General features: G+C 51.3%; 1 protein-coding gene across 1 annotated transcript in view; it reads left to right on the top strand.

The window, feature by feature from the left end:
* The window catches only part of SLCO2B1 (solute carrier organic anion transporter family, member 2B1), a gene marked incomplete at its 5' end in the record, with an annotated part of 34328 nt that extends 8620 nt beyond the window's left edge, over positions 1-25708 (top strand). Inside the window, 8 exons of the mRNA XM_010021408.1 lie at positions 6830-6938; positions 13737-13901; positions 15873-16065; positions 17107-17266; positions 21769-21923; positions 23814-23878; positions 24557-24677; positions 25534-25708. Coding sequence (XP_010019710.1) covers positions 6830-6938; positions 13737-13901; positions 15873-16065; positions 17107-17266; positions 21769-21923; positions 23814-23878; positions 24557-24677; positions 25534-25708 — 1143 coding nt within the window. The remainder of the gene's footprint in view (positions 1-6829; positions 6939-13736; positions 13902-15872; positions 16066-17106; positions 17267-21768; positions 21924-23813; positions 23879-24556; positions 24678-25533) is intronic.
* Positions 25709-27550: the final 1842 nt, after the last annotated feature.

Raw genomic sequence — 27550 nt, 5'->3', positions numbered from 1 at the left:
CCACCTCCTCAGCACCCTCACAGGGAAGAGCTTCTGCCCAAGAGCTCATCTCAGTCTCCCCTCTGGCAGGTTAAAGCCATTCCCCTTGTCCTGTCCCTCCATCCCTTGTCCAAAGCCCCTCTCCAGGTCTCCTGGAGCCCCTTTAGGCCCTGGAGCTGCTCTAAGGTGTCCCCTTCAGGAGCCTTCTCTTCTCCAGCTGCCCCAGCCCAGCTCTTTCAGCCTGGCTCCACAGGAGAGATGCTCCAGCCCCTGGAGCATCTTCATAGTCCTTTCTCTGCCCCAGCCAGAGTAGCTGCCCTTTCCCAGTAGGTCTCTGGTGCCACAGTGGCTCATGCTGCAGCTTTAAGGTTGCATCCAGGTTTCCTGTCACCACACAGAGCAAAGCTGTTGTTCCTTCTTGTGCTCGGCTCTGGTTTGGGATGGAGAGGGGGAGATGGGGCATTGCAGTGAGGAAGGGTGGGATCCCTGTGCTACCTCTGCAGCACGATCCCCATCCCCTGACACACAGCCGAGGGGAAGGGAGGCACGGGGTCAGCCCAGGGTTTTACAGACCAGCAGATCAGTAGGAACAGACACTGTGATAACCGTGGGGTCAACCCTGTCTAAGTACAGCTGCAGCTTCAAAGACAATCAGTATTTCCTTTGTTGCCTTTGCTTTCAGGGCTTCTTCCTGTCTAAAGCAGGAATAAAGCTACCAGCAGCCACAAGCTGCAAGTATCTGAAGCATCACCTGGGTTTTCCCCCCATGTTTGTAAAGCCCCAGCACAACATCTAACCCACAGTGAATACCTATAGGCATGTCAGCCATAACAGCACATGGGAAAAGCCCAGACCTGCTCTGTCCAGTGAAGAAGCTGAGATGATTCTGCACCACCAGCTACAGGAGTAATTTTTGGAGGCCAGAAGCTTAAGCTGTCATTGTGTCACCTGCTGTCTGCAGACCCCTGCGTGTCTCGGTAGATGATGAGGCCACCTGGGAATAATGTGTCCTTATGAAGCTGTGGATGCATTTCCCTGCTGCCGAGTCCACCAGATGAGACCCCAGTAGCACAGGTTGGCCCATGGCTCAGTCCTTCTCACTGCCAAAGGGACTATTCCTCTTCTCTGACCCTCATCCTACCTTCATTTGCCCTTCTTTCTCCTGCTTCAGCTTATGTGGTTCATCTGAGCCCTTGGTGGTGCTTCCAGACCAAGGACCACCCCCTCAGTGGGCATCACCAGCAAACACCGACCAACAGCACAGCCCTCTGTCTCTTTGGAGACATATTTGCTTCCTCCCATCAGCCAAGACAGACCTCGGTTATTTATTCTACGACCACATTTTGGCTTCTCTTTATTTGATAGCCTCTTTCTTTGAAGTTCCTGGGATGATTTGTGCATTCAATGTTAACATCAGTGATCATGGGAGTTCTCTCTTTTCATCTTTCTTTTCATAAATCAATCACTCCAGACACAGAACATTTTTATTTCTCTGCTTTGATACTTGTCAGTGAGTTTCTAGCACCAAAACATCCCTAATAATCCTATTTGAGGGACAGTCATGGCAATGATGTACTCATAGAATCAAGGAATGGTTTGGGTTGGAAGGGACCTTAATGCTCATCCAGTTCCAGCATGATCACAGGCAGAGGATGAGGCTGATGCTGGACAAACTGTTTCCAGTCAGAACCGTATTTTCCCCAGTAATTCCAGTTTAATCCTGCCTCCGTGAGCCTGAACTGTGTTCTTGGGATTGTATCCTGTACTCTGGGGAACTACAGCACTTGAGCACTTTCCAGTTGCTGAATAGCCAAAGTTTAGCTCATTCTTCACTGTCTGCTGATGCTGTGTCCCAACCCAGGCAGTTGTATTGTGGCTGCTAAAGGCTTTCCCTTTAGGAAAGGCTTTTTCTTGGCCATAGTGTCTGTGTTGCATTGCAGCAGGTAAAGCACCTCCCCAGTCCCTGCGGCTCTGCAGGTGATGGGAAAGGGCTGGAAAGGGAAAAGGTGATCTCAGGAGCACCTTAAACAAAAGCAGGAGCATTGCCCTTGCACAGCATTTCTCTTGTACAAGATCTGTCTTTTCCACCCCATTATCTCCCAGTTCAGGTTTCATTCTGTGACATTCCACAGTCACATAGAACCAAACACCTCCCAAGCCCCGTACAAAGGGGGTGAGTGAGAGACGCTTCCTCCTTGCCCTGACAAAGCCTCTCCTGTAATGTCAGCACTTGTCATCTGCAAACAGATGCCTCGTGAGAAAGCCGGGGTGGATTTTATGGGAAGCAGGTCTACATGTCCTGGTTGTGTCCAGGCCCTGGTGCTGTCACGCAACCCTCTCTGGATATCAGTCCGTCTCATCAGCACTCTCCTCTTAAGCCACACTGGAAGAGATGTTTGGACATCACCATTCCTGATGGAGGTCTCTTGGCAAGGTCCATCCAACTCTTGTCCCTCCGGTCCCAAAGCAGAAGGTTTATGATGAGGAGAAGCTCCTGCAGGAACAATGCAGCTGGGACCCCTCCTGCCCTGCCCTGAGGATGCCCCATGGGTGCTGCTCTTGGCTGCATCACAGGATTGCCCCAGCACGTCCCAGCCTGCAAAGAGCCTCCTGCCCTTTGCCAGGCTCGCCGGGGACTTCCCATCCCCTTCCCAACCCACAGAGGGTACTTCAGGGTACAAACAGCTCTGTTCGGGGTTGTTCTGGGGTCCTGGCATGGTGGGATGGTGCTGGAGCAGCGACTCGACCCTTCGCTGCAGGCAGAGACGTTGCACAACGGCACTGGGGGAGTGAAAAATAACATCTCCACTTTCTGTGTGGAGACAGATTGCAGCATTTATCCAAACCCTGCCCTGTTTGTTCGGCAGCGACCTGGTGTGCTCCAGGGGTGCTGACATGAGAAATGATGGGGAGCTCTCCCCAGCGCCTGCTCCAATTGGGGTTATCCGTTAGTGGGGAATGGTTAAAGAGAGGGAGCAGGGGAATCTTAGGCTTAGCCTGGAAACTTCTGCTCCTGGGATGCTCTGAGGCTGCCTCATTAAACCTCCTCAAGCCTCAGCAAAGGCAACCTAGAAATATAGAGCATTATCTAGGGAGCAACGGGGGGGACAGGGGTGTGGAGGTGCCATTGGCACGCTACAGGAATGGGCTGGTCTCTACATTTGGATTTTATAGGGACCTTTATAGATGGGCACAAACGGTGGCTAAATATAACCACCCCATTACATGGGAGCAAGGTGCCTGTGGGCTGGTTGGTGAATGCTCTAGGAAACCAGGTCCCTGGTGGGACCCACGTGTGCTGGAAGAGACACAGCGACGTGTTGTAGGGAGCGTGACCTTGTCGGGAGGAAACGGATTCTTTTCCAAGCCACCAGGTTTTACTTTTTGTTTGTTTCAGATTGAAATAGCTTCTCCCTGACCTTGTTTTCCACCGAGCTGGAAGCGCCAGGGTCTGCGCAGCCAGAGGGAAACGCTCCAGAAGCCTCACACTGAGCAAGGGAAACCTCTGCCACAGAGCCTGGCGTTTATCCTCTTTTCCAGTGGTGTGTGTGAATAGAACCAGGCTGCAGGCGCCTCTGGCTGCCCTTCTCGCAGGTGCAATGGCAGGAGGGGGAGAGCAGGAGCCTGGCTCACAGAGAAGATGCTTTTCCTGCAGAGCAAGTCCTGGTCTCAACCCTGCTCATACCTCATTTCGTCATGTCTGTGCGGGGAAATGGGGCCACACACCTTTCAGCCTGGAGAAGGCTCCTCAAGGGGACACCTCAGAGCAGCTCCAGGGCCTAAAGGGGCTCCAGGAGACCTGGAGAGGGGCTTTGGACAAGGGATGTAGGGACAGGCCAAGGGGAATGGCTTGAACCTGCCGGAAGGGAGATTGAGATGAGCTCTGAGGCAGAAGCTCTTCCCTGTGAGGGTTGCCCAGAGAAGCTGTGGCTGCCCCATCCCTGGCAGGGTTCAAGGCCAGGTTGGACACAGGGGCTGGGAGCAGCCTGCTCTAGTGGAAGGTGTCCGTGCCCGGGGCAGGGGTTGGAGCTGGAGGAGCTTTAAGGTCCCTTCAACCCAAACCATTCTTTGATGCTATGAAAGACAAAATCCAGCTTCCTTTCACTTTTCTATTAGGTTACAAGCTCTCTTCTCTCTGCTCTAAAACTTCATTGTTTTCCAGAAATACCTTCAAGCTGTTGACTGTGGCTTTCTCAGCTTCCGGCTCCTTGTCCTTCAGGGAGTTAACACTCTGCTGGGTACTCTCTGCCTATCCAGAAAACCACAAAAAGCCCCAAATCCCTGAAATTCCCCGCTCTGGAATGCTTCTAACTGAGCATGACCCCTGCAAGTGGGATGTTCCTGTGCACATCTGGCTTAGCACCCATCCGAGGAGCAGCTGCTGTCTGCACATGGAGCCAAGTCCTCAAGGAGGAGGAGGAAAGCTCCTCTCCCCAAGCTGTCCTGGATCCCCGATATATTTACTTGCTGTCCAAAAGGATCCGGAAATGCATTCCTCTGGGATGAAGCAGGCGTGTTCACATGCTGGGAAGCAAACTGCAGAGGGACCGGGATGAATCCTGCCTGCTCACTGTGTGCAGGGAGGAGAATGCTGCTGGCTCTGCCATCAGAGCTGCTCAAGCCCTGCTGCTGCTGCTGGCTCCTGCCACAGAGGATTTCAGCATTACTCGGAGCAGGCACTTTGGCGAGCTGGGGTCGGGAGGTGCAATAACACGGGCTGGCTGCTCAGCACTACCCTGACTGCAGCAGCAACGTGCCAAGGAAAACCAGCCAAACGTGGGAAGCACCTTGCAACATGCCCCACGCTTGGATTTTTCAGGATGATTCCTTAAAGGATGGGTGCAAACGTGATCTCATTGCAGCTCATGTTTTTGTAAAGGGCTTTCATCTATAGCCATCACTTCTAGCCTTGTGCGGGGATGGAGGACACTTCCTCAAAGGAAGGAGTTTGAAGCTGCCCCATGCTTTCCATTAGGGCATCATTCCTAACCTGACCTCAACCTGGGAAAAGCTGGAGAATCCCAGACTGGTTTGGGATGAAGGGACCTTAAAGCTCCTCCAGCCCCAACCCCTGCCACGGGCAGGGACACCTTCCACTAGAGCAGGTTGCTCCAAGCCCCTGTGTCCAACCTGGCCTTGAACACTGCCAGGGATGGGGCAGCCACAGCTCCTCTGGGCACCCTGTGCCAGCGCCTCAGTAAGTCACATTTGAAAGGTTTATTAAACCCTGATCTCCTGCAATAGAAGCCATGAAACGAGCTTTATCACTTCTGCCTTGTAGAGGCTGTTCCAAAATGGAAGGTGGGAGCTGCAGCACGGGGTGTTTTGACTCGTTCATGCTTAATGATCAGTCTTGTTTTCAAAGGAAAAGAGACCATTATAACCAAAGAGCTGCCCAATTCTCTCTGTGAATTAAGAACATCTAATTTCTGTTGAATGAACTCATTTGTCTGTCCCAGTAAACTGGTGCTGACTGTTAGCACAGTCTGATGTGGGATGTCAGAGACTGAGCTGCTGCCTCTGGCCTTCGGGCTAAAAACGCACTGTGGGTTTCCACGAGGACCACGCTCCTGAACACTTTCTGTTATTGCATATGTATAATAGCACATCTAATGTCACTGGTGTCCTCCATGCCCGTGATTCCAGAGCAGCCTGCAGGGCAGGGCATGCGATAGCCAAGGGAGAAATCCTCCCCTGCCCTGGCTTGCTGCTTGCTGGCAGGGGAATGATGCCCTGGGGTGTTGGACACTTGCCCTGGGCATGCAGTCATGTAATGAGGCTGCGATGGATCTTGGATGATTCAAGTCCTCCATCTTCCACTTCACTTGCACCAGCACCTCTTTGCTTCTGAGCAGCAGCACCAGGTTCTGTGGGCGCCTGGGTTAGTGACCCACAGGGCTCCAAGCACTGGGTGAGGCTGAATCAAGCAGAGATACGTGGACCCATCTGACCTCCACCTGCAATGCAGAATGGAGAAGGAAGAGGGGGAGGGAGCTGCAGGGTCTGTCCCCTTCCATAGACCAGAATGGGAGAGGGTCTCCCTTCCATACTGCTGCTGTTCAGTGGGAAAGATGTGCTAAAAGAAGTGAAAAGCATTGAAGAGAAGCTGGAGGGGTTGCTGGAATCCAGGTGGGGCTTCCAGGAACAGGATTAAAATGGAAAGGGGCTGGGAGAGGTGAGGGGTCTGTGGCTGGTCCCTGTGTTCCCTGGTACATCTCTGCTCTGCGTCAGCCCCTCTCAGCTCAGGAGGTGACGTGTGTTTTGCCTCCATCCAAACCCTCTCCTCACCTGGATTTTTTCCCTCTACAACTGTTGCTGTCTCTCCTTGGTGGTGACAGGGTAAAAGGTCCCTCATGCAGCTCGTTATGGTACATATGGAGATGTGGGGGAAATGCTCATCCTTCATCCAAACCTTTGGCTGGAGGTCTAGGTGCACTGCTCCTTGGGTTCCTGTGCTTCCCTTCCTTCTCCCCAGGGGTAAACCAGACCCTCTGGGGAAGAAAAGCATCTCCCTAAGGTTATCCATCTTTCTGGATGAATTCCCATGTTCATGTGAGCTGAGGACATGCTGTGCTGTAACATGGGTAATGGCCCAGCTTGATATTTGTGTAGTGGGATTCATTGCTCTTGGGAAAGGTGGGGAAGATGGTTCTTATCCCCATAATAAAGACATATGTATGGATGCTCCCAGCCCCGTGGGACATGGAGAGTGCTGGCCAAGCCCAGAAGCATTGCAGACTCCATCTCCAAGAAGATGGAGAAGATGCGGTGTGGCATGATTTGGGAGAGGAAAAGGGGGTTCAGTGGGAATGGCACAGGGAGTGCAGTGACAGCCTCTTTCTGTCCCCAGGTGGCGAGTGGGAAGGAGAGTGACAGCAAGAAGAGCGAGGACGTGCTCAGCCAGCTCAGGTCGGGGTCTGAACACGTGCAGAACCTCTCTCTAACAGAGTTCGTCAAACGTAAGTGTCACATCCGCGACCTCCCGCTTGGAGGGTTCTCTCTGCTTGTACAAACACACGTCCCAGCAGTGGGCAATGCAGTGAGTTGCAGTCATGGGATGGTTGGGGTTGGGAAAGTCCTTAAAGCTCCTCCAGTCCCAACCCCTGCCCCGGGCAGGGACACCTTCCACTAGAGCAGGTTGTTCCAAGCCCCTGTGTCCAACCTGGCCTTGAACACTGCCAGGGATGGGGCAGCCACAGCTTCTCTGGGCACCCTGTGCCAGCGCCTCAGCACCCTCACAGGGAAGAGCTTCTGCCTCAGAGCTCATCTCAATCTCCCCTCTGGCAGGTTCAAGCCATTCCCCTTGGCCTGTCCCTACATCCTTTGTCCAAAGCCCCTCTCCAGGTCTCCTGGAGCCCCTTTAGGCCCTGGAGCTGCTCTAAGGGCTCTCAGCCTATCTCCAGAGCAGATGTATGATTAGATCTGCAGGTCTCTCCTCCTGGTCTGCTCACAGCAGATGTTTGCCCTCACATCCACACTACCCTGTCCACCTCATACTGATCAAAGCATCTGGGGTTGGTAGCTTGCAGTGTTGCATGGCTTTACAACTTGCCTAGGCAATGGGAAATGGAACCCAAAACCTTATCAGAGCCCAAAACCAGGCAGAAAAGAGCGGTACAAGGTACAAGCCATGGGAATGGAAAGAGCCCCCCAGTTAGAGGGGTTTGCAGTGTGGGTGCACCCAGCTGCCATTGGTCATCTCTCAGGTCATGGCGGCAATCAGACCCCCAGCATCACCCCCAAAAAGCCTTCCCAGATCCCCTCTTTCAGGGCTGGTGACAACACCCAAGCCAGGTGCCCTCCCTGGTCCTTCCAAGGACAACCAGGGTGTGAGCAGATAAAACCAGATGTGTGTTTGTCCGGGGTGCTATTAACCCCGTGCAATGGGCTGGGTTAGCACTGAGCAGGCTCTTTGTGCTGCAGGGGTTCAGCTGGGCTTTAGCCTGCTCGGAGTTGTTTTTCTTGAAGGAAACACTCTGCACTTTGGCAGCTACTGAAGGAAAGTGACCTTCTGAAGCCAACCCACGGCAGCTTCCTCCGTGTCTCCTGAATATTATCCCTTTAATGTATTGGAAATTCTCTGTATTATTGAGGTCAGTGCAGGGCAGGCACGGGCAGAGCAGCACGGGCAGGTTTGTATCCTGCTCCTTGCACTGTTTCCTCACTACCTTAATGCTAAATTAGAGGAGCAAGTTGAGGGTTTATACCCCAGTGACCTTGTTGCACTGTCATGTAGAAGCCCCGTGTGATGGGAACAGATTTGCAGCCCTCAGATGGGATTTTCACACCAACGCTGCTCTTTGCCTCTGAAAGATGAATAAAACTGAGCTGGGGAGGGAAGAGGGCAGGAAATGTGTTGTGTGCGGTTGAGCTGTTGCTGTCGTCAGGGCTGTGGAGCTGTGCTAATAGAAATTCATTATTTCTGAGAATTCGGCCCCCACAGCCCAAACCTGAGGCAAATGAAGCATCTGGACTTTTTGTCTTGCTGAAATCATAGAATCCCAGAATGGTTTTGGGGGGAAAGGACCTTCAGATCAGCCAGTTCCAACCCCCTGCCCTGGGCAGGGCCACATCACCAGGATCTCTAACACAGAACTCTTTAGAGCCAGAGAGTGGATGGGAACTAGTGTGTGATGGTTAAATGGGGACATTTTGGGTGAAGTCTGAGGACTTTAGTGCTCATCTACAGGTCACTCGAAAGAGAATTTTACCTCCCATTTTATGGCTCTTCTGCTTATTCTGTTTCTTCTTTCTTGTTCTGTTTCTGTTCTTTTCGGATGCTGGAGAGGGGCTTTTCATCAGGTACTGTAGGGACAGGACAAAAGGTGATGGAGTTAAACTGAAGCAGGGGAAGTTCAGGTTAGATATAGGGCAGAAGCTCTTCCCTGGGAGGGTGCTGAGGCGCTGGCACAGGGTGCCCAGAGAAGCTGTGGCTGCCCCATCCCTGGCAGTGTTCAAGGGCAGGTTGGACACAGGGGCTTGGAGCAACCTGCTCTAGTGGAAGGTGTCCCTGCCCGGGGCAGGGGTTGGAGCTGGAGGAGCTTTAAGGTCCTTTCCAACACAAACCAGGCTGGGATTCCATCATTCTTTCTCTCATCAGGCTTTCTTTCCTCTCTTTTAACCATTCTTTTCTATATGACAGTTTATGAAAACAACATCTGGAAATTTTCCAGCCTGAGTCACCTTGGAATTTTATACCCTCTGTTGTTTGCAAAGAGAGGCTGAGTGAAGCACATGTGATGGGGAAATGCTGTAGAACAGTCTGGTCCTGCACCATGCTCATAGCGAGCCTTTTGCACACCACATCCCAGTACAAAGGGATGACCCAGCTCCTGAAGGAGGATGCTCCCAGTTTGTGATCTCAGCAGGCTGGAAGTGGTGGGGTTGTGCTGTGGAATCTCTGAGAGGTGCTTCCTTGTGTTTTCTGGCTGCATCTGGCATCTCTGCCTGCACCATGGGGGGCAGAAGGGCAGGAGATGGGCATTTAAGAGATGGGCAATGCCAATCTGCAGTTAGAAATGACACAAAGCAGATTCCTACCGTATCTGACAAGAGACATATCAACCTGTGTAGTAATTCAGCCTTGATGCTCACGCCTTTTCACTGCTTGTAAAAAATATGTTAGTTTTATGGGCAAGGGGCTAAGCCTTATGCTGGGGATGGCTGTTGGCATCACCTCATCTGCTTGTTGGTCCATCTGCATCTCGAGGGGAGCTTTAACAGATGGTCCCCTATCCAGAGCTGCCTGATGCTTTAGTGTTATCCTTGGAAGAGGCAGCCCCAGACCTGCCCAGCGTTGATGAGTCCCCTCTTCAGGGTGGGATGAAGGTTGCTGATGGTTATGGGTCCCCTGTTTGGGATGGGATGAGGAAAGCCTTGGGATACCAGCAGGAACTGGATCAAACAGGGGCTGAGCAAGATCTCAGATTTCTCCATGTGATACTTCAGTCCTGTTCTTTCCACATTCCTTGTAAGACAGAGTCCTCCCTCTGGGCCACCCATGAGGGTTGGCTGCAAACTCAACCTGGGACTAGGACTGCTTCTCCCAGGAGGAAGGCAACACCTCCCATTGGGAAGTGTCCCTTTGCCTGTCAGCTGGAGGGAACAGGGATGGCAAAGCACTTGAGGACGCTTCTTGAGCAGAATAAGGCTGAAGAGCACCTTTAAGGGTTCATCATTCTCTTAAGGGCTTGGCAGAGGCAAGTCTTTAGTTACTAAAGTGACCTGGAGGAGAAAGATGTTCGGAAATATTGTTTAGTCACTTAGTTCAGCTTAAATGATGCAAAATGAAGCGTGATTATGGAGAAGGAAATGCATTTTGTCATTTGTTCTGTTGCTTCATTGCACATGGAAATAACTGAGAGCAAAAGAAGGCAATATTTGCCGTTTACTTTATTGGGAATGAAATGCGGATGGTTAGAGCCCATCCCATGAGGTGCTTCATGTTCTCCGTTTCTCTGGAAGCTACTGGGCTTTCTATCTTCCCGGGGCAAGGTGTGAGGAGCAGAGAGCAGATTGCACAGCCCTGGGAAGTCTGCCTCAAGGACAGGAAGAGGTTTTCCCTCCACAATCAGCAATAACAGGATGGAGCCATGTAGAGGATAAATCCTCAGGCAAAGCGCTGGGGACTCTTCCAGACAATGAGGTCAGTTACCCGAGGAGGGAGCAGCCTCCACTTGCTGGAGTTAGTCAGAAGTAGGAAAGTCAAAGCACTGTGGGGAGTACTTTTGGCTCCCGCGCAGATGCTCTGGGTGACATTGGGTTGCACCCCGCTCCTTGTACTCACCAAGTGCTCCTTTTGCAGGCACTGGACCTGCTCGCAGTAATCAAAAAGGTAGGATTTAGCCTCAAGTAATTTCCATTGCTAATTTCCAGGCTTCTGCTCCAAGCACCTTGGGAGGATATGCAGTTTCTGCTGCACGTACTGGGAATTAAGCCATTAAAGGTGATCTTCAAAGCAATTAAAACACTGGGCTTGTGACTTGTTTGGGGGTTTTTATCTATGGTGCCTAAAGATGTTTTTCAAGGATATTCTTTTATTATGATTTTAAAGCTTCCACTTGCTTTTAGTATCTGCCTGATTCTTCTCTGGAGCTGTAAGGCTGAATTAGTAACAAGATGGTGAATGCAGAGGATGGTTTCTTACTGTGAAGTGGGGAGTCTGCTCACTGTTGTAGCTTCATAGCTCTGATCTGGGGTGGCAGAAGGGGTGTAGTGTGCTTGAAAAGGCAAGAGCTCTATGGAAAAGAAATTATTTCAGTGGAAGATTCCCATTACTTCAATGACTGGCTGGATTAACTTGGGACATCTTTCAAGCAAGCAAGTTGAGGTTTCAGATTTGCAATATGTCTGAGGTATTCCAGTATGAAAACTAGGCAGGAATATGTTTGAAAAAGCAGGACTTCTATTCCAATCTAGTTGATTCTATGATAGTTAAGAGCAAAGCCACCTCCCTCCTTGGGGTTCCCCTAGGTCTAGCCCAGAGGTATCATTGCAACTCACAGCTGAATGCTAATCTCCCAGCCCTCCAGCGTATCAGTGTTTCAGGGTCCTTGAATATGCCTTGCATGCTTGGACCCTCTCTTGTGCCTCTCTTTTGCTGCTCCCCAATGTCTTTAGGGAGCTGCTTGCCTAACCCTGAGAGCAGAGTGCTGAGCTGGAGAGGCAAGACTTCCATGAATAGGGGACATCCATGGATGGACCTTCGTTCTTCACATAAGAGGTGAAGACCACTACCTGGTCTAGTGAAGGTGTCCCTGCCCGTGGCAGGGGTTGTAACTAGGTGAGCTTTAAGTCCCTTCAACCCAAACTATTCTATGATTCTGTAAGCTTCCAGGACAGCTAAAGCAAATGCACAGCTTGGGACAACTCCCAGACAAGCAGCCGCCATCTCCCAGCGGCTCCGTGCTGGAGCAGATATGAAGATTGTCCCAATTGTTTGTGAGCTGCAAAGAATTAACACCATCAATTTATGGCAGACCATTGCATTAATCCTCCCTGTTAATTCCTTATCTCTGCCTCAGCATACTGCCTTTCATCTGGGAAGCTCATCGTGTGTTTGTCTGGAAGTTGCCCTTACACGTGCCCTTTGCTTGCACGCTGCAAAGCTGGATACGGAGCTTGGGAGAAGGAGATGGTTCGGGGGAGCAGAAACTGGGTCTGGGATGTGCATGAAGGGGAAATCACTCCAGGAGGGAGAACTGGAGCTTCCCAGCTGGTGGGTGTCAGCACCAGGCATCCCAAATCCCATGCACAGGGGGGGAGCTGACTTTGCTGAGCAGGATGAAGATGCCTTTTTCTCAGGCACTGAGGGTTCAGCCACAGAGGAATTCACTGGAGCAGTTCTTTCCTATCCAAATATATCCCAAAATACATTTTTTGTTGTGATGGAAACAAAAAGACATTGAAATTGCAACTGCAGCAAACAAATAAATTAACTTTTAATGACTTCCCAGCTCCTTTGGTATTTGTTTTAGCAGAAGCCGTGCCAGAAAGCTCCAGGGGAATGAACCAAGGCCCTGTTTACTCAGGGCACGCATGTTTGTAATGACCCCTCTAATCATTCAGTGCCACAGTGCTCAGCCCATGGATGGTGGGGGAAAGACATGCAGGTTTCCATGTTGCTCTCAGCCATCCTGGTACAGTCCACCCGTGGAAGGCCAGAGACATAGACAGTATTCACCGAGGTTCAGCTGAGGCTGAAAGAATATCATAAAGTCAGTTGCATTTCTCCTAAGGCATCATAAGCCCCTGGCAGAATTTCTTAGCAGGAGATGTTGCTCTAGAATCACAGTGTCATGGAATGATTGTGTGAAGGGAGCTTAAAGCTCCTCCAGCCCCAACCCCTGCCCCGGGCAGGGACACCTTCCACTAGAGCAGGTTGCTCCAAGCCCCTGTGTCCAACCTGCCCTTGAACACTGCCAGGGATGGGGCAGCCACAGCTTCTCTGGGCACCCTGTGCCAGCGCCTCAGCACCCTCCCAGGGAAGAGCTTCTGCCTCAGAGCTCATCTCAGTCTCCCCTCTGGCAGGTTCAAGCCATTCCCCTTGGCCTGTCCCTCCATCCCTTGTCCAAAGCCCCTCTCCAGGTCTCCTGGAGCCCCTTTAGGCCCTGGAGCTGCTCTAAGGTGTCCCCTTGAGGAGCCTTCTCTTCTCCAGCTGCCCCAGCCCAGCTCTCTCAGCCTGGCTCCAGAGCAGAGCTGCTCCAGCCCCCGCAGCAGCTCCGGGGCCTCCTCTGGCCTCGCTCCAGCAGGTTGGGCAATGACCATTTGAACAATGCCCTTAATGACATACTGTAACTCTTGGCCAGCCCTGAAGCAGTCAGGCAGTTGGACCAGATAATCACTGTAGGTCACTTCCAACTGAAAACCTTACTTTTTCACTTGCAGCAACTAGCTTCTGCCATTGATTCACCCATCCCATGGCTGGTTCCTGAGGCAGGTGGGATGAAGGATCATCAGCTTCCATCTCTCACCCTACTTTGCAATTTTCAGGTCAATTTTTGCAGTGTCCTGATGTTTCATCCTGACTTTTTAACATCCAAATGGTCACCCTATCCAGCCCTGAAATGATAAACCCTGAAAGCACTCGTTCTGTGCTTTTGTAAATGAAACATTCGGAAGAGATGGAAGAGCTCATCACTCCTCAAGATTTAGTTTGGTGCATAAAATGTAGGAAAATTCAAGGTTTTCCCACTTTCCATGGATTATATTGATGTACATCTCCTCTCTGTGCAACAGGTTTCTGCTTTTCCTTTCAGATTTCCCCCTGGTGCTGTTGAGGAATGTGCGTCATCCCGTCTACCTGCTGGTGGTGCTGGCTCAGGTCAACCTCTCTGCCATGGTTGCTGGATTAGCCACATTCATGGGGAAGTTCCTGGAGAGGCAGTTCTCCCTCACAGCGTCCTTAGCCAACATGATCATCGGTAAGTGTTGCTGTCAAGGCTTTTGAGCACCTCTTGGAGCATAAACTGGAGATGACTGTTTAGTCCAGAGGAGGCCATGAGGATGATGAGGGGCTGGAGCAGCTCCCGTATGGAGACAGGCTGAGAACATTGGGGCTGTTGAGCCTGGAGAAGAGAAGCTGCTGGAGACCTCAGAGCAGCTTCAGTGTCTGAAGGGGGCTACAAGGGTGCTGGGGAGGGACCTTCATCAGGGACTGGAGTGACAGGACAAGGGGGGATGGGTTCAAACTGGAACAGGGGAAGTTCAGGTTGGATCTAAGGCAGAAGCTCTTCCCTGTGAGGGTGCTGAGGCGCTGGCACAGGGTGCCCAGAGAAGCTGTGGCTGCCCCATCCCTGGCAGTGTTCAAGGCCAGGTTGGACACAGGGGCTTGGAGCAACCTGCTCTAGTGGAAGGTGTCCCTGCCCGGGGCAGGGGTTGGAGCTGGAGGAGCTTTAAGGTCTTTTCCAGCACAAACCATTCCATGATTCCTAGGGATCCTTCCTCAGAAGGAACTCTTCCTGTGGAGCCAAGACAGAGGTGACACAAGGTCCCTGCCCATAGTTTCTCAGCTACTGGCTACTTCCCTTTCTTTACACTTCTTGCTAGAAGAAAATCTTTTAAGACCTGGAGAAATGTTTGTTATCTCAAGTTGTTCAATATAATCAAAGAGAGGAAACCAAGTCATTGCTCCAAGGGAGCAAAGAAACAACGGATATGAACTGTGCGTGTTGCTGTAGCAGGGGTTGCTTTACATCAATCATCGGGTTAAGGGTCTTTAAGTAAGTAAAATGAAAGCCTGCAGAAGTGTATGAATGCATTTTGAAGACACTTTGGAGGAAGAGGCCACTCAAGCTGGTGATGTATTGATCGTGCCTCAACTCTTCAACATGTTTTCTGTAGTCAGACTAATTGCTTGTAGTTGTTGATCTACTTGTGTGCTGTTGGTGTTGTTAGGAAGGAAAAGAGTAAGTGCTGAGCAGGATATGTGCTCATGAGATTAGCCTGCTTTTGCTTGCATTGTGATATCCAGAATATCCTGTCCGAGGCTGAGGTCTCCCTATGAGATCTTCTCATGGTAATAAAAGTACAAAGGATAACACCCTACTCATGTAATATCAATTAGGGAGTTCAGAGATCCAGACAGGGAAGTATTTAAAACATATTTTTGCACAAACAGCATGAATCCTCATAGAAAGACTCTTCTGAAGTGCACAACAAATAAATCAGAAGAAAAAGAGCAGAGCAGGCTGGCAAAGCCCAGGCTAAACACAGGCAGAAAGGTTAAATGCGGTGTCCTGCACTGATGTGCCCTGCTGAGCTGTTCCCAGGCTTGATTTACCCACCCTGTTAGAGGGTAAAAAACCTATTTCTTGGATGAATTTATCTAGCTTTTGTTCCTAGCTACTAAATCTTGCTTTGCCTTTCCCAGTAGATCAAAACGCCTTCTGCAGTTGGAAGCCCTTCTTTGTGTAGGTATTTATGGGCCGAAAGCAACCTCCCCATTGATTCTTTGCTGAATTAAACAGATTGCATTTTGATATCCCTTTATAAAGGTGGGTTTTGTAGAATGCCAATTGTGTGATGGAAACCTCCACAGGTTTACAGTGATGACAGCAGAAGTGGGCAGATGGCTGCATTACGCAGAGATTAAATATCCTCTCTGGGTTCACTTGATGTTTTCTGCCATCTACACTGAAAAATCACATTTGCTGGGTGAAGCAACTGGACCCTACATCATCCATGCATGGATACGTAAGACAGCCAATCTGCTGTTAATGCAGAACTGCTCTTTCTTAGCATCATTCCACCAGTCCCTGCATAAAGGTCCCCATCAAAGCAGAGATGCTACAAAACAGGAACCCAACAGCAAATCTTTTGGGCCTTTGTTATAATGAAGGGACTGACACGGATCAGAGGATGGAGAACAAGGCTCAGGACTTCCCTTTCCCCAGGTGCTGTGAACATCCCTGGGGCCATGGTCGGCATCGTGGTCGGTGGTGCCATCCTGAAGCGGTTCCAGATGTCCTTGAGGCAATGCAGCGCCATGTGCGTCCTGGGCATGTTCCTCTGCCTGCTCCTGGCTTTCCCCCTCCTCTTCCTCGGCTGCCCCACGCAGAAGGTCGCAGGTGTTACCTACAGTGAGAGGTACCGGCAGGGTGGGAATGGGGGGGTCACTCCCAGGGATTTGGGTAGACCCCAATTCCCATCTGCACTCATTGGGGTGGAGGTGGCAGTTAAGCAGAACACCCAGAAATGGGTTTATTCCCTCATGAGAAACAGTGAATGGTGGTAAAATAAGGCTGGAGTTTAATGCTGTTGTGAATAAACACTGAGTTCACCGCGTCCTTACTCCTTCCAGCTTCAGTGACTGATTGTGAAACCCAAAGTGAACAGTTTTGGCACAAGCAGCCCAAGATTAGAATTTCATCTTGGAAAGTGCAGCCCTTACTCAGAGGCGAGTAGTTTGGGCAGGGGCCAGCTCTGGGATCACACCTTCAAAGCTGTGGCTGCTTCCAAACACAGCTGAACATGGGCAGGACCTGCTTGGTCCAAGTGTCTGTAAATTCCCATGTTCAGCATCCTGTGGTCTTGGTGGAAGCTGGTCTGAGCCCTCAGTGGGAAGCTCACCAGCTCTGTGGTGTTGCAAATACCCCAAGAACCCACATTTGGGGCCAAATATGAAGGAAGTGGGTGATTTTCTGGACTGTTTGTGGTCAGGATGTTTCACACAGGCACATCAAAGGCTCGAGGGGGTGTAGTGGAACATCTGTGGGTCCTCACTTGCATTTAGGACAAGGGGAATGGCTTGAACCTGCCAGAGGGGAGACTGAGATGAGCTCTGGGGCAGAAGCTCTTCCCTGTGAGGGTGCTGAGGCGCTGGCACAGGGTGCCCAGAGAAGCTGTGGCTGCCCCAGCCCTGGCAGTGTTCAAGGGCAGGTTGGACACAGGGGCTTGGGGCAACCTGCTCTAGTGGAAGGGGCCCCTGCCCAGGGCAGGGGTTGGAGCTGGAGGAGCTTTAAGGTCCCTTCCAACACAAACCACTCCATGATCCTATGGTATGGGAAAAGTTTTGTTAAGCAATCGAGTGTTTCTTTGCTAATCTCAGTATACATGTAGTATATTTTCTATAAGGATGCATATTAATGATGCTCAATACCATGCATTAACACTTTCCTCCTGCTGCAGCTCTGTATTTGGACACCATGCCTTGGAGTGCAACCTCCAGTGCAACTGCCCTGAGAAAGCCTATAACCCCATCTGCGGCTCCAATGCTGTTGAATACATCTCACCCTGTTCTGCTGGCTGCAGGGGTGTGAATATCGGTGCAGACAACAACTCAGTCCTGGTAAGTCATTCCCTCTGGCGTGGGGTGGCTAATGAGGGATAACCGATGCCGTGCTCAGGTCTGGTGACTGCGTTTCTGATGTTTGTTAGTATTGGACAAGCTCTGCATGACCCTGTGGCACGAGCAGGAGATAGTTGAGCACCTCCCAGGAAAAGCCTGGTGTCTCTTAGTACTCTCCAGCATAACACAGTCCTTGCCAGTACAGATCCTTGGCCAAGGTATCCAACCTTTCAGGATGCCAAAGTGTCCTTCCCCATCCCCTGCTCCCTCTTTGAGTCTGGTTTAGCTCCACAAACCCCGGGTTCATTATCTCCCTTGTTCTACAGCAGCTTGAGTGGACTTTTTGCATGCAAGATGCAAAGACCTTCTGCTTTCCCTTCACCTCTAAACGCTCATCAGCAAAGGTGAGCTTTAAGGTCCCTTCCAACCCAAACCAGTCTGTGATTCTATGATCTGGTTCCAAGGCCTCTGCCATGGGCTGGGACACCTTCCACTAGAAGATGAAACCACTCAACTGATAGCTGCAGTTGCAGAAGCAGCCTGAGTGTTTCCATCATGTAGCTTGTTGTAGCTATGCTGTATCTCTAGATGAGGAGAAAGGAGTAAATCCTGCTTTTGGGGACCTGGGGAGCAGCTCTGTATGCTCTGAGCAGCCCATGGAGGGACCATTGCCCCAGTACACACAGCACTGATATTTAGCAGGCTGTCAGTGAATGCTCCGGGAGGGCCTTGTTAAAGCAATGTTATTCCACCTTTCAGCCTGCAGATTTGCAGGTTACAAAGTCATGATCCAGTTGCAACGTGAATCCTCTCTGTAAATACCAGTGCCAAGCCACGTGTCTGCACAAGAGGATAATTCAGTGGGAAATCCTGATGTGGGAGCTAGAGAAAAGGGCTTTGCTCTTGCATTTGCCTTGATGTGCAGACCTGGAAGTGTTACGAGGCTGCCCTGTGCTTCTCTCTCCTCTGCTGCTCCCTGCTTGTCACCAAAACCCCAATAGGATGAGTTTTCACAGTGCCAATTGTCAGTTTGAGTCTCCAGGCAATACAGTTCAACAAATGAATAGGAAGGAAGGCTTTGCCAACTCAAATACCTATCTGAAACACATTAGCGATCCATACAGGGTGAGCAGTTCCCGCTGGGTTCTTGGCACAGGATGCAATGGCAGCAAGGGACTGTCTGGGCACTTTTTAGCAGCATTTTGTTAATTAACAACACTTCATTCTGATAACCATTATGTTTTGTGCCAAGGCTTAGTCCCAGATGTACTTTTCTGCATCCCCGTGCCTGCCTTTAGATCAGCCTTTTCAACAGCTTCTTTCTTCCCGAAGATGGCTCCAGCCCTTTGACATCCTGAGCTCCTGAACAGAGCCCACTCCTGCATTTATTACATGTATTACTATGTGGAGCAACCTGCTGCAGCAAAATTGGGGCTCCCTGGGTGGTGCCATCAAACACTGCTTGGTAAAGCCAACATTAGCTCTTCCTTTAGCACTGAGATACTTTGCTGAATCTTCTTGCTGCCTATTGATCTATCTTAGAATCATGGAATGGTTTGGGTTGAAGGGACCTCAAAGCTCCCCCAGCTCCAACCCCTGCCCCGGGCAGGGACACCTTCCACTAGAGCAGGTTGCTCCAAGCCCCTGTGTCCAACCTGGCCTTGAACACTGCCAGGGATGGGGCAGCCACAGCTTCTCTGGGCACCCTGTGCCAGCGCCTCAGCACCCTCACAGGGAAGAGCTTCTGCCCAAGAGCTCATCTCAGTCTCCCCTCTGGCAGGTTCAAGCCATTCCCCTTGGCCTGTCCCTCCAGGCCCTTGTCCAAAGCCCCTCTCCAGGCTTGGAGCCTCCAGCCAACACAAAGTTGGCTTAGGTGAGTCCCTTTAATGTCATGACTGTGACTCTTTGCAAGGTGCTTGGTGCACGGATCAAGTGAGTTTTAATTTATCTAATTGCATTTTTGTGAACTGCTTTGGCCCAAATTCCTCTCAGCTATCGCAGGCACTCATCTGCGGCGGGTGCCCTGGAGACCCTCCTCTCTGTCCATGACAGCAGGAGCCCAGATGAGGAGTTTGGTTTAGTTCGTTTCAGATGGCTGAAGAAGAGAAATCCCTTAATTTAAAACATTAAATCCTCTTTCCTCCAGGTGGGAGGAGGGATTTTGTCCCCTTTCATCCCAAATGTCCCCCTGTGCTCTCAGCCGGGAGCAGTTCCTTGTGGGTCTCTTTTGTGGGCACCAGCCATGCCCCTTCCCCAGGCAGTGATGAAGGAGGGGGATTTAGAAGGCCCTGGGCTGCTCCTGCCGCTGGAGCCACCCTTCTGCAAACTGCCATCCTGGTGTGAACCTGTCCCCTTCAGCAACAATAAGATCACACTCATCTTATTTAAAGGTCTCTAAAAAGAGGTTTCTTGTTAAAGAAAAAGAGAATTGTGACTGAAATCTGGAGAAAAAGACAAAAATCCCTATTTCTTGCCTTGAGGTATCTTTGCTTTGCTAACGCTGTGCCAGGAATTGATGACCCTCTCTCAAAGGTGAGATTTTGCACTTTCCCATTGCGAGTGATTGCTGGTTTAATCGTCCCGAGCCTGACTCTGGCTTTGGTTGCCAGCTCTGCTCTACACGCAGCCACTGGATGGAGGGTCTTGCAGCAGGAGGCAAGGGATGGAGCCCAGGCTGCTCCCTTGGAGACTTCCTCCTACAGATCATAGAATCATGAAATCAGCCAGGCTGGAAAAGCCCTTTAAGCTCATCCAGTCCAACCATTCCCAGCAGTGCCAAGGCCACCACCAACCCCTGGCACTGAGGCCTCGGCTACACGGGCTGTGAACACTTGCAGGGACGGTGCCTCCAGCCCTGCCCTGGGCAGCCTGTTCCAATGCCTGAGCACCCTCTGGGCAAGGAATTGTTCCTCAGCTCCAGCTAAACCTGCCCTGGGGCAGCTTGAGGCCGCTTCCTCTTGTGCCATCCCTTGTTCCTTGGGAGCAGAGACCAGCCCCCTCCTGGCTCCATCCTCCTGTCAGGCAGTTGCAGAGAGCGATCAGGTCCCCCTGAGCCTTCTCTTCTCCACACTAAACCCCCAGGTCCCTCAGCCCTTCCCCATCACACTTGTGCTCCAGGCCCTGCTCCAGCTCCGGTGCCCTTCTCTGGCCCCGCTCCAGCACCTCAATGTCTCTCTTAAATACAGATATAACACAGACGAGTAAACTCACATCAGGCTTTAATGTTTTATCAGCTGTGGGTGAGATCAGTCCATGCCAAGAGTCCAGATTTATCCACGATGCCAAAGCATTCATCTGGCAGATGATGACATTGGAATAAACCTGTGTGTAAACATCTTCAGTGTATGAAACATGGAACTGGAAACACGAGCATGGAAAGATTGCTACAGGGGGTAGGGAGGCATTGCTGGGGCTCACACCAACAAGGCAAAGATGCATCTGGGTTGGGAGCACTTCCAGATGCCTCTGGAAGCACAGAGAGATGAACCAAGGTACCACTGTAGGTGGAACTGGTGGATATAAACTCCATAGAAGTGACCAGTGAGCAGTGAGCAGAGAAACCCAACAGGGTGCTGGGGACCATCAACAGGGGCACCACCACGGGGATAAAGGTGTCATTGTCCCACTGTGCTCGGCGCTGGTCAGGCCACCCCTACAACATGGGCTCAGTTTGGGTCCTGCTGCACAGCAAAGCTGTGGATGGGCTGGAGAGGGGCCAGAGAAGGGCCACAAAGATGGTCCAAGGGCTGGGCAGCGTGTGAGGAAAGGCTGAGAGAGCTGGGACTGTTCAGCTGGAGAAGAGCAGGCTCAGGGAGACCTGATCCCACGTGCCAGGAGTTAAAGGGGGGCTGCAGAGGAGATGGAGACTCCCTTTGGACAAGGAGTCCCATGGGAAAGCCGAGGGGTGATGGGCACAAGTTACTGCTGGGGAGATTCCCACTGGACACAAGAGGGAATCATTCCCAATGAGAACAACCAACCATTGGAATCATCTCCCCAGGGAAGTGGTGATTCCCCAGCGTTGGACACTGTTAAGACTGGGCTGCACAGGGTGCTGGGCACCCAGCCTAGGTCATGCTGTGCCTGGAAAGTGGGGAGCAGATGATCTTTGTGGTCCCTTCCAATGGGATTCCAGGATTCTGTGGTTTGAACCAAAGTACCATGGTGGTACCAGCTTTCCTGTCACCGCTGCATGCTCACCTGTGTGACATCCTGGCGATGCCCAGGGGACGTGGTGGATCTGGGACCTCCTTTCAGAGGTGACAGTATGTTGTAGGCTGTAAGTGGGGATGGAAACACGTGTTGCCTCGTCCGCTCAGCCTGTTATCCCCACCCAGCTTCATCATATGTGTTTCTTCCTCTCCCTAAATCCTTCCCTGAAGTGTTGAGTGCTAATTACTACCAGCTATGTCCATACAACCCTATGGCAGCTGGCATCTACCCATGGTATCTCCGTAGCCTTGAGCAGATGAGCAGCCTCTGCTTTCCTCTCCTCTTTGCAGAACTACACCAACTGCAGCTGCATCTCTGACAACGGGCTCATGGGCTTTGCCGGCACCGGCTGCTCCCACCTCTTCCTGCCCTTTGTGATCCTGTCCTGCCTGGCAGGGATCCTTGCCAGCACGTCCCACACGCCGTCCTTCATGCTTATCCTCAGGTGAGCACCTTGCATTGGTATTGGTCTGTGTGCAGCTGGAAAAAGCATCCAGATGTGGTGCTTGGAAAAGCAAAGGGTCCTTGGGTCGACGAGGAAGGTTTTCTCCAGCTGAGGGACCGGAGGGGAAACCAACCCTACATTGCACCTCATGCCCTGTTCCTCCCATTGCTTTTACATGGGTTTTGCATGTGTTGGTGCAGGGAATGGGGGTTACCTGCTCCTATGAGGGCATGGAACCTCACAGGTTCCATGAGGTTGTCCATCTTCTAGGCTACATCTGGCTCAGGAGCGGGCTGTGCTTTGCTAGTGAAGATGTGGCATTGCTAGCAAAGGGGCAGGATAGAAGCATCAAGCATCTCCAGTCTCAAATGCTGGAGCAGGAGAGACCTTCCGGACTTGCTCTTGAAGACCCAGCACTAACAGAGCTCCTGCTGCCCTAAGACTACAAAGGCTCCTCCAAGGTCTCTTTGGCTGCTGCTCCCTGCAGAGTTAAGCAGCCAAGTGGGGATTTCAGGCTGCTGGAGGCTTTATCATGGAGCCACCACTGCTGCTCGACCAATTGCTCTTGCAGGGAACATGGTGATCACCAACAGGCTCAGGCAAGGCTCAGTGGGTGTCACACCATGCCAGGCTTCCACAGCTCCACATTGATGGGTGCATCAACGGGGCCATGGGGCTTGCAGGAACCCCACATTGCCTTTAACACCCCTAGTCCTGCTGTTAGCACAACCTTCAGGTCCAGCAGTAGGTCCTGTTCCTCCTCCCCGGAGGCTGATACCTTAGGAAAGAGATGCACCATTAACTCAGCACTGCAGAACTTCAGCACTTTAAATGCAGCTCTGTGTTAAATTAAGAAGTTTAATTACTTTCCTTCCTTCTGGTGGATCTCCCTTGAACACAACGTCCCTTTCCAGTGCAGAGAAGCAATTAGGACTGCAGTTGCCTATACCCTTGGAAAGGTACATATGGGGCAGGCTGGAGCCAACCGCAGAACAAGCCCCAGGCTGGGATGGGCAGAAAAGGGAAAAGCCATGGGTCAGTCTATAAATGATATTCCCAAGCACATTTCTGTGGTCAAAGCCCTCCAAAGAGATGCTTTTTAGGGAAAAGCTGTGGTTAAAACCTGCTTTTAGCTTGACTCCCAGGTATTATTAAATCAAATGAAATCACCTTTAATGCCATGAGTGAGCTGTGTGCGCACCAGGCAGTCGGAGAGGAAAGGGAAGCTGAGGCCCCTGAGGTGGCTGCCCCATCCCTGGCAGTGTTCAAGGCCAGGTTGGGCACAGGGGCTTGGATCAACCTGCTCTAGTGGAAGGTGTCCCTGCCCAGGGCAGGGGTTGGAGCTGGAGGAGCTTTGAGGTCCCTTCAACCCAAACCATTCCATGATTCCATGAGATTTGCTGACCTGGAGGTCCTCTCCCACCCTGTCCTCTCCCACGTGTGACCCCAGCAGGAACCACAGCTTGAAATACTTCCAGAAAACTGGGGTACCACCAAAATATACACTGGGTCATCTCACCTCAGAAAAAGCCACTTCCTCAATGGGTAAATCACTTCTTCAGCTGCAAAAGCATCCCTTGTATTGCTTGTGTTTGGCAGAGCCAGCGGCTAAATTGGGTTCTGTTTGTGTCTTGTTCTTTAAACTAGAAGCAAAAATACTCCACTGAGCTCCTCTCTGTCTGTTATGGAGCTCAGCAGGTTTTCCAGGCCAGAAGAGGCTTCTAGCCCTAAGGAATGAAGCTTCATCAGGACACGGATGTAAATGGGAGCTGCCTGGTGTCCTTGCTCGGGTTGAAGGATGGTTTTGGGGGTGAGGTACTGTAAGGCTTCATGTGAGGCCAGGGAGGGAAACATCCATCTTTGTGGCACACTTTCCATTTTGTGTTTCAGGAGCATCCAGCCTGAAGACAAATCCTTTGCTGTCGGGGTACAGTTCATGCTGCTGAGAGTTTTAGGTAAATGAAAACGTGTTGAAATGTCATCCTGGAAAATCATGGCAGCTCCTGGGGATTGGTGGGGATTTCAGCCCTGAGCAGCCCCAAGGCTACAGGTTGATGTTTAATCGGAGTTTCAGACTGACTAAAGCCTGTTCTACGCCAGGGAAAGATGCTGCCTTGCAGGGTTGGGGGGGCTGCACATGGAGGGGAGGGAATGAGGCATCTCCATGGGGGTATGTGTCAGAGGGCAGGGAACAGGTTTAGGTCCAGCCCTTGGCTGTGTGTAGATACTGCAAAGTTTGCCCTCAGCGTACCAGGGTAGCTGCAAACCATGTGCTGGTCAGTTTTCCTATGGTGAAGTTCACGTTCACCTGGAGAACACGCCATTGCAGTCGTGGGATGGAGTGTGCATGCACAGTGCATGAAGGAGGTGAGCAGCATTCCTGAGATAAGCAACGGTCCCTTGTCAAAGAGCAAGGAGAAAGAAGGACCATCTTGCATCTTGGTGGGATGCAAACACACAGCCAGCCCTTGGTGTGATATGCAGGACCAGTGGCTTCATGGACCACCATGAAGACCATCCCCAGACACTTTCTCCCCCTTAGCACATGGGAGAGTAACCAGGGTTGTGTTTGTCATGGCAGAGGTGCTCCCGTAACATCCTAAAGCCCCCTCTGACCTTCTGTCTGCTTCCAGCCTGGATGCCAGGACCTGTTCTGTACGGCAGTGCCATCGACACGACCTGCATCCTCTGGGAGAAAAAGTGTGACAGGAAAGCAGCCTGCAGATACTATGACAATAACCTCTTCAGGCAAAGGTAGGGATGAGCATCAGGGTAGGGGATGAGGGTGCAGACGGAAACCAGGGGCAATGTGGCATCAGGCCATCTTTTGCATGGGATAAGTTGCTGCATATGCTATAGTAAGCAGACAGGGACACTCACATCCCCTTTGCATGTGCTAACTCCCAGCAATGCCCAGGAATGGTTCGGAAAGTCATTGGCATAAGTCAAAACCCTGCCAAGGACCATGTTAAATTGCTGCTATAGACCACAGAGGCCCAATTCCAGAAGCACTCCCTGCCTTGTAGTGAGAACAGTTCACTGGAACAACCTCCCCAGGGACATAGTGGAGTTCTCATAGAATCCCAGACGGGTTTGGGTTGGAGGGGCCTTAAAGCTCCTCCAGCTCCAACCCCTGCCCCGGGCAGGGACACCTTCCACTAGAGCAGGTTGCTCCAGGCCCCTGTGTCCAACCTGGCCTTGAACACTGCCAGGGATGGGGCAGCCACAGCTTCTCTGGGCACCCTGTGCCAGCGCCTCAGCACCCTCCCAGGGAAGAGCTTCTGCCTCAGAGCTCATCTCAGTCTCCCCTCTGGCAGGTTCAAGCCATTCCCCTTGGCCTGTCCCCACAGGTCCTGGCTGAACCAGATTACCTTCTGTATATGCTTCCCTGTTAGCAGATATGATCTCTTAATCTAACGCCAAAGAGAAGTGCATCTTGACAACTTCTCCTCCTCTTCCTTCCACCCTTCTCAGGACCCAGACTTGCAGTGGTTGCTGGATGTGCCCAAAGAGCCCGTCTGCTTGTTCAGTGTCTGCTGGGTGCCTCAGGACACTGGGTGCACACAAGAACACTGTCGCTACCCTGATTTGTTGTGTTTCCACACCACAGGTATCTTGGTCTCCAGTTTTTCTTTGAGGTTGGTGCCTTCCTGTGCTTTGTGACGGTGTATGTGATCCTGAGACGGCAGGAGAGGGAAGCCAGCAGTGCGGCACGGACAAAGGCGGACCCAGAGAAGGAGAAACTGGCAGGAAACTCCCTAAAGAACCCAGAATCCAAAGTGTGACACCAAAACTCCATGTCCTTGGAGGTGAAGCCATGTGGATCATGCCACACTTGAACTGTGAAGGATGGATGGTTGGAGCGGTGGACAGTGGGCTGCTTCCTCACGTTCTGGGTGGGATGTGCTACATCTCTACTGCCATGGGAGTCTGTCCATGTTCTACGCCTGCCTCCTCCACCTCAATGGTGCAACTTGCTCCTTCATGTGGATTAGTCCACACACATTAACCTTTGGACACTGCAGTCTTTTGGATTTATGTCCTCCAAAGCATTTGCTCCTGCTGACAGTCTTGGTGGTGCCAGCACCGAGCAGTAACCACAGAGCTGAAGGATTCTGTGGGGTTTTTAAATAAATCATTTGTAAGAAGTGGTTTCGTACTGAATCCATACGTCTCCATGAGTGATGGGTTGTCCTTGTCCTCAAAATGTCACCGTGCTTGTTCCTTGTGCTCTTACAGTGTTAGATGGTCTCTCTTCCTTGAAGGCTTCATGCAGCTCCAGCTGATGTTGATGGGATGTTTGTCACAGGCTGTGGGCTGTTGCAAGGACAAACTCATCTGCTTCATCCTGCTGCTGTGCAGATGCTGCTTTGGAGGGGAGGGGAAGGGATGAGGATGCTGGAGATGGGAAGACATCAAAAGGAACCACATGTCCAGCCTGGAGAGTACCTGTTCTGTACCTTGTTCAACCTGGAAAAGGTTTCTGAAGGGGAGATCTTAGAGCAGCTCCAGGGCCTAAAGGGGCTCCAGGAGACCTGGAGAGGGGCTTTGGACAAGGGATGGAGGGACAGGCCAAGGGGAATGGCTTGAACATGCCAGAGGGGAGACTGAGATGAGCTCTTGGGCAGAAGCTCTTCCCTGGGAGGGTGCTGAGGTGCTGGCACAGGGTGCCCAGAGAAGCTGGGGCTGCCCCATCCCTGGCAGTGTTCAAGGGCAGGTTGGACACAGGGGCTTGGAGCAACCTGCTCTAGTGGAAGGTGTCCCTGCCCGGGGCAGGGGTTGGAGCTGGAGGAGCTTTAAGGTCCCTTTCAACACAAACCGTTCCATGGTTCATGATTCTACCCCCAGACTTGTGGTGCTTTGTCAGTTTGGGTGCATTTTGCAGCAATAATACTAATACTAATTCTTATTTTTGCACTCAATACTTACCACAGGAGCTTCCTGAAGCAAGGGAGTGTTAAGGCCCTTTCCCATTTTCCTGTTTAAGAAAGGCAGGACTTTTCCCAGGGGTGCGGGACCAGAAAGGGAGGTTGAACCCACCCCTCTTGCAGACACAGAAGAGCCCGTGGCTAAGCCATCTGACCACAGCTCAGCCGGCCTTGCTGTGCTCCTCGAAGGGGCTACTGTCAGATACAGCTCTAATTATGGGGTGGAAGTCGAGTCTGGTGTTATTGTGGGTCAGTTTCCTCTATTTCCTGCATTCTTCCCATCTCAGGGCTCTTTTCCACCCAAGCACAAATCATGGTCTCACACAACCAGTGTGCAGCCACAGACCATTGAGCAACTTGTCGGTTTTGGCTCCAGAATGGAGCTCAGTAGAGAACCCAAAACTACTAAGTTCAACCTAAATATGCAGGAGAGAGAAGAAATACACAGTGGAGAGAATTTGTTAACTCCTCGCACCGTGGCAAACAGTCCTATGGTGAGGTCTGGGGCGTGCGGTGGTGGAAGGTGGAAAGGCCAGTGGTCAAGCGGCTGGTTTAGAGAGTTCACCAAATTTGTTGCCCATTCTGAGAGACCAAATTAACACACATCAGAATGAGAAACTTGATTTATTTTATTTTATTTTAATTTACTTTATTTTAATTTAATTTACTTTATTTTATTTTATTTTATTTTACTTTATT

This window comes from Nestor notabilis, unplaced genomic scaffold (genome assembly GCF_000696875.1).
Source record: "Nestor notabilis isolate BGI_N333 unplaced genomic scaffold, ASM69687v1 scaffold6989, whole genome shotgun sequence".
In the NCBI taxonomy this organism is placed as follows: Eukaryota; Metazoa; Chordata; class Aves; order Psittaciformes; family Psittacidae; genus Nestor; species Nestor notabilis.
This window is presented reverse-complemented; position numbering and strand designations above follow the sequence as displayed.